This window comes from Salvelinus sp. IW2-2015, unplaced genomic scaffold (assembly GCF_002910315.2).
Source record: "Salvelinus sp. IW2-2015 unplaced genomic scaffold, ASM291031v2 Un_scaffold1571, whole genome shotgun sequence".
Lineage (NCBI taxonomy): Eukaryota > Metazoa > Chordata > Actinopteri > Salmoniformes > Salmonidae > Salvelinus > Salvelinus sp. IW2-2015.
In genome coordinates this window covers 113,917-120,166 of record NW_019942999.1, presented here as the reverse complement: position 1 = coordinate 120,166, position 6,250 = coordinate 113,917, and the positions used below count along the sequence as shown (strand labels likewise).

Genomic DNA, 6,250 nt, shown 5'->3' with positions numbered 1-6,250 from the left:
TGCCTGTTGCTGACGCCTGTCTTAAAAGCTATAGAGCCAAGGTGGCAYGTTCAACTGGTCGCTCTCCTGTGGGCACATGGTGCAACACCTGAAACCTGACGTAGATTCAGGGGATTATCWGTGTGTGTTAAAATGTGCGTTCCTCTTCCATCGCATCCAATACACTAATGCACATTCTAATAATGAAGATGGCCGAATCAGACGAGTGGTCTTTTTTTCCCTTTCGGTTATGAAATTAACACACTTCTGGTTCAGTGCTCACCATCACCATAGCAGGTTCTAATGTTTATTAATMATTTCTGTTAGAGTAGATATGAGATTAAATGAGCGCCATTGCCTGCCAGCTCATGTACTATATGTCCCCGGAGGCCATTTGTCTGGCTGTACCTTCTGGTGTAAAGCATATGGTGAGGGTGGCGATGCCAAACAGATGAGACCCACCAYCTCACTACCCCTCAATATCCAACCACTCTGAAATGACAACAAGGGCTTGTGCCCTATAGTCCTACAATATGGTCCTTCGCCAATGAGTAAGTACAGGTGGGCAYACTTTGTTGTCCATAGAGAAGATGAAAGCTGAGACCATGTTATTTGATTATACAATTATGTTTTATTGTTTGGCAAAACATGACTTGGGAACCTCATGACTGAATATTGGCCTCAGGAGGCACCCATAACCTTAACTATGAAATGTAACACATAGATATGCTGTTCAATAAAACTAATCTTCCCCAATCAATTATACAGGTTCATTATTGTTTATGTAATGTTACAGCTGTGATAGGCTTGAAGGACATGAAACAAAGTGAGAGATGYATCTCTGCTTATTATTAATTAGGAATGCATTGGGTCCTTTATGCATTTGTAATGTACAGTTGTTTAAAGTTAACACTGCATTGCTTTTCCCCTCTAGAACAAGAGGTGTCTATCAGCATATCTGTGTCCAACTGCCAGATACAGGAGAATGTGGTGAGTGTGGTCACTTTTTCAGATAATATTGCTCAATTTCTCAGTTGTGTTTGTGTGTGTTCAATCTTGCTCAATTTCTCAGCTGTATATGTGTCGTCCATGTGTGCTGTGACTGGTGCCGTTATGTTTTTGTGTTGGTGTGTGTGTGGTGTGTGTGATGTGGTGTGTGTGTGTGTGTGTGTGTGTGTGTGGTCGTGATGTGTGTGTGTGTGTGTTGTCGTGGTGTGTGTGTGTGTGCTGTGCGCGTGCGCGTGCACATGTGTGTGTGCAGTCGTAAAAAAAAAAAATCTGATACTTCTGTATTCTTCATGGACCATTAAACATTGCATGTCCATTGTAAAAAATCTATATTTAAAACAAATTAAGGAAGTCACTCATACACTTATGGGAAAGGGGGATTTTCATACGTACTGTACTTGTGCATTGAGTGAAAGTGACCCATTTGTCATATCAATGACCATACCAATACAACAGCATCTATCCAACAATGATATAGCAGTATACATCCACAGTTTATTAATGTATATTAGCACTAGTAATACCCTTTAAGATAATAAACTGCAGTAATACAGAAGTGTTTCCCTCTCTGTAGGATATCAGCTCTGTATACCAGATCTTCTCTGATGAGGTCCTAGGATCTGGACAGTTTGGGATTGTGTATGGAGGTGTGTGCCTGGATATCCATGTTTTTGATGTATTGCAACTAAACAATGTATTCTCTYAACCCAAACCAAAACAMACACCCACTTTATGCCAGGTACTCACATCTATCTTTATGATACTATACAGTATACAATATAAGTACATGTTGACTCATTATTTATTTCTGTTGGCAGGGAAACACAGAAAGACTGGAAGAGATGTGGCAATCAAGGTGATTGACAAGATGAGGTTTCCTACCAAGCAGGAGAGCCAACTGAGGAACGAAGTGGCCATTCTCCAGGTAACACGTAGACCCTCATGCTGYACCAGTCAGATGTATACAGTAGTCATTCTTGCTGAGTTTCAAACAGTGAAACTGTAACGTGGTACAGTATGGAGTGTTGAAGCTAAAGGTYTGTTCCCTCGTTTAGAACCTTCACCATCCTGGCATCGTCAACCTGGAGTGTATGTTCGAGACGCCTGAGAGGGTGTTTGTTGTCATGGAGAAGCTCCATGGAGACATGCTGGAGATGATCCTGTCCAGTGAGAAGAGCAAGCTCCCAGAACGCATCACCAAGTTCCTGGTCACACAGGTCTGTCTTCCTACTTCTCTCTAACTTCCGTCCCCTCTATTTCTCTGTCCTTCCTCAATTCTTTCTCCCACGTTCTCTCGCCCCCCCCCCCCCCCGCCCCCCCCCCCCCCCCCTCTCTCTCTCTCTCTCTCATGGTGTGGTAGTCTATAAAGCAGTAATAGACTCAGCCCTGGGCCTGTTTGTTCTTGTGGTGGATGATATCAAGGGGGGATTGTTTACGGGACAAGCTGGTCTGGATGGCATCATGGCCGTGTCCCTCCTGCTGGATTGCAGCCTGCGGTGCCGTAGTGGTGCGCTGTTCTGCCCTGCTGCCTGGTCTCTGGTCTGTGGGCTGATTAGAAGAGAGGGGCCCCGGGGCCAAACAGGAGCGGGTTCATTAGGCATGGAGCTGCACATGAAAATGAACAGCAGCAGGTCCGGCTCTGATGTGGTTTAAACAGGACTTTGTCAAAGTCAGGAGGCGGGCAGCAGCATGGAGTTGCATGCAGCGCTAGCAGCTATAGTTGATGATTCCACTACAGCAGAGAGGAGACAGTGATGAGGTCATGTGTCCATATGGAAACTAAGAAAGTGACCATCCTAGAAATAGCTTAGTGAACTACTAAAATACTTATGCAGCTCTCATTATCCATTACATTATATTTTGTGAGGGAGTCCATACTGTTATATGAGGAGATCATTATGTGGTATTATGTGGTCTCGCTAACTCATGGGGGTTGGGCTGTTTTCTGTAACAGATCCTGGTGGCTTTGAGACATCTGCATTTCAAGAACATCGTCCACTGTGATTTGAAGCCCGAGAACGTGCTGCTGGCCTCAGCAGAACCCTTCCCACAGGTAACCAACATGCAACATCTCACCTGTCAGACAAGTTTGCTATCTTTCTAGCAAAATATTGCTTGCATGTGTATGGGGGAGACAATGTAGCATTCTGTTGTGTGTTGTGTGTCCTGGCAGGTTAAACTGTGTGACTTTGGMTTTGCCCGTATCATCGGTGAGAAGTCGTTCAGGCGTTCGGTGGTGGGTACTCCGGCCTACCTGGCCCCAGAGGTGCTGCGTAGTAAGGGATACAACCGCTCCTTGGACATGTGGTCAGTGGGGGTCATCGTTTACGTCAGCCTCAGCGGGACATTCCCCTTCAACGAGGACGAGGACATTAACGACCAGATCCAGAACGCTGCCTTCATGTACCCACCCCAGCCATGGAAGGAGATCTCTGCAGACGGTAGGAAGAAAGACCCGTTTGAATAATATTCAAATGCATGAATGCTAAGGAAGACAATTGAGGACAAACATCTCTGTAAAGTGTGTAACGTAACTAATGAGTCCAGTCATACAGCTAAAGAAGTAGACCAATGGTGTGATACAACAAGCAGTCATTTGAAGCGACTGGAAGTTATTTTGTCTTAGTTATCACTTGTATACCAGGTTGCACTATGGTTTTTCATATACACTAGTGTAGGTGTATGTGTGGGATATTTATTTGGGGCAACTCGGGAGAGTTGTCAGTGATTCATGTAAACCACACACAACAGAAAAGTCAAAGAGCCGCAGGGTCTGAAACCCACGCTGGTAGATCCAGACGTGTGGGTAGAAAGACAGCACTGATGTTTCATGTCAACCTCTCACTTTGAGACAAACATGAAGTCTCTATTCCTCTCACAGCTACAGATCTCATTAACAACCTCCTACAAGTGAAGATGAGGAAGCGGTACAGTGTGGACAAGTCCCTCAGCCATCCTTGGCTACAGGTATTATAATAGCTTAATTATACTGTAAGCACATCTAACAAAACATTCACACACGTTTCATGATGTGACCTAGAACAAGGCAGACATTGTATTGGATCCCTGCTGTAACTCCTGCTTCCCTCTCCCCCTCTTCCTCTCCCCCCTCCCTCTCCCTCCCTCACCCCTACCCCCCCCTCTCTCTCTCTCTCTCAGGACTACCAGACGTGGCTGGACCTCAGGGAGTTTGAGACACGGTGTGGCGAGCGTTACATCACCCACGAGAGTGACGATGTGCGCTGGGAGGAGCATGCAGACGAGCATAGCCTGGTCCACCCTAAACACTTCATTATGGCGCCCAACCTGGACGATATGGAGGAGGGCCCCTAGTGGCCARGAAGCCATGTTACAGGTTACAGGTGTGGCCAAGAGGAAAACGTCAGGAACCTCTGCAGGTTGTTGACCTTTGGAAGCATTCCCTCTAAAACTGGTTGGGAAAGGGTCAGACACCCCTGTGCAGGGACTGTGTGACAGAGGATTCTGACCCAAGACTCTGTGGTTAGACATACTGCCACAGGGAGCAGACAGGTGGCTCTGTGGAGGCCCCTGTTTCTTTAGGACACCGCAGTGGAACCAAAAACTTTGGGAGAAAGACATTTCTTGTTTTTTTTTTGTTTTTTTTTTATCTTGTAGAATCATTCCAGCTCAACTTCATTGGTCCTTTTGGGAAATACATCATTATTACAAACCAAAGGACAATTAAAGTTGAAGGGATATAATTTCCTCAACATTAGGAGTGAGTAATGGTATGCCATTCTACCTGTGAAGGGCTTACAGAGTAGTGAGCTTAAAGGGCACTTATCACAAGGGATTTGTATCCACAGAAAGATTGGAATGCGTAGGTATTTGCAAACACAACTTTGTGCTTATTCCAAGACAGTTTTGAAACCATGTCCTTAGACGGTATGAAACTGGAACTATCATTTGTATGTAGATGTTGTACTTTACTAATGGGAGGTAGATTTTTGCACTATACTACCATCAAGCCTAACAATTTGAAGTTGAAAAGTTGAAGCTGCTACATCAGGTTCCCTAGAGAAAATGACAGAAAGTGTTGACTGACACATAACTTAAAGATTGTGCTAAGAGCTTGATACAGTAATGCCTAGGTGAGTAGCATAGAGATTGTGAAAATGSCTGCAATACAAAGCCTTTAGTAGAGCACCTGTCATAAACAGTGAGCAAGTAAATCAAAAGGCGCAGGGACCAAAGACTGAATCCAGCTAATTGATATTATTCATCTTCAATTTCCCTGTCTTCTCATGACCAATAACTCATCTGTTTTTCTAATGGCTGTCTTATCATTGTGGTTCACTCTACTTTGTTGTCTAGAAAGTGGCTTGAATATTGTACATTCCAAGCAGGGTTCGAGCCAAACCTGGTGATGGGGCCACTACCCCTCAAGGTATTACAGTAGCTATCTACAGTTGAAGTCGGAAGTTTACATACACTTAGGTTGGAGTCTTTAAAACTCGTTTTTCAACCACTCCACAAATTTCTTGTTAACAAACTATAGTTTTGGCAAGTCGGTTAGGACATCTACTTTGTGCATGACACAAGTAATTTTTCCAACAATTGTTTACAGACAGATTATTTCACTTATAATTCACTGTATCACAATTCCAGTGGGTCAGAAGTTTACATACACTAAGTTGACTGTGCCTGTAAACAGCGTTGGAAAATTCCAGAAAAATTCATGTCATGGCTTTAAGAAGCCTTCTCGCATAGGCTAACGTTGACATAATTTGTCGCTCAATTGACCTCCAGTGATTACCTAGCCTATATGTTGATAGATATTTCAACAAATCCGTACCTCCTTTTATATACGTAGTGAGCCCTCTTCTTTTGGAAGCGTTGTGACCATCATGGGCACAAATCAAAAGAAATCAGCCAAGACCTTCAGAAGACAAATGTGTATAAACACCATGCGACCCACCCCAGCCGTCATACCAACTCAGGAAGGAGACGCGTTCTGTCTCCTAGATTATTACTTTGGTAGTGAAAAGTACAAATCAGGTCCCTGATGGTATAGCATCAGCGAGCCACAAGCACCCCTATTCTACAGTCACAGAGATAGACAGAAAGGTAACATGTGCTACTGCTAATACCAGATACTCCTGTAATCAATATCCCAGAGCGTTGAGCAAACGATTTTCCTATCGATCAAGTAGCCAAGATAAACGCGTGTGATATAGGGGTTGACACCAAACTCTTCAGTGCCACGTGGGACGTAACCCTGCTCGTGGTCTTCTGAGTATGC

The 6,250-nt window shown here is 44.3% G+C and overlaps 1 protein-coding gene across 1 annotated transcript in view; it reads left to right on the top strand.

The window, feature by feature from the left end:
* LOC112071289 (serine/threonine-protein kinase D3-like) overlaps positions 1-5,665 on the top strand; it is a 71,223-nt gene extending 65,558 nt beyond the window's left edge. The window contains exons 12-19 of the mRNA XM_024138756.2: positions 914-969; positions 1,562-1,634; positions 1,806-1,912; positions 2,043-2,204; positions 2,942-3,040; positions 3,161-3,428; positions 3,869-3,954; positions 4,147-5,665. Coding sequence (XP_023994524.1) covers positions 914-969; positions 1,562-1,634; positions 1,806-1,912; positions 2,043-2,204; positions 2,942-3,040; positions 3,161-3,428; positions 3,869-3,954; positions 4,147-4,320 — 1,025 coding nt within the window. The 3' untranslated portion in view covers positions 4,321-5,665. The remainder of the gene's footprint in view (positions 1-913; positions 970-1,561; positions 1,635-1,805; positions 1,913-2,042; positions 2,205-2,941; positions 3,041-3,160; positions 3,429-3,868; positions 3,955-4,146) is intronic.
* Positions 5,666-6,250: the final 585 nt, after the last annotated feature.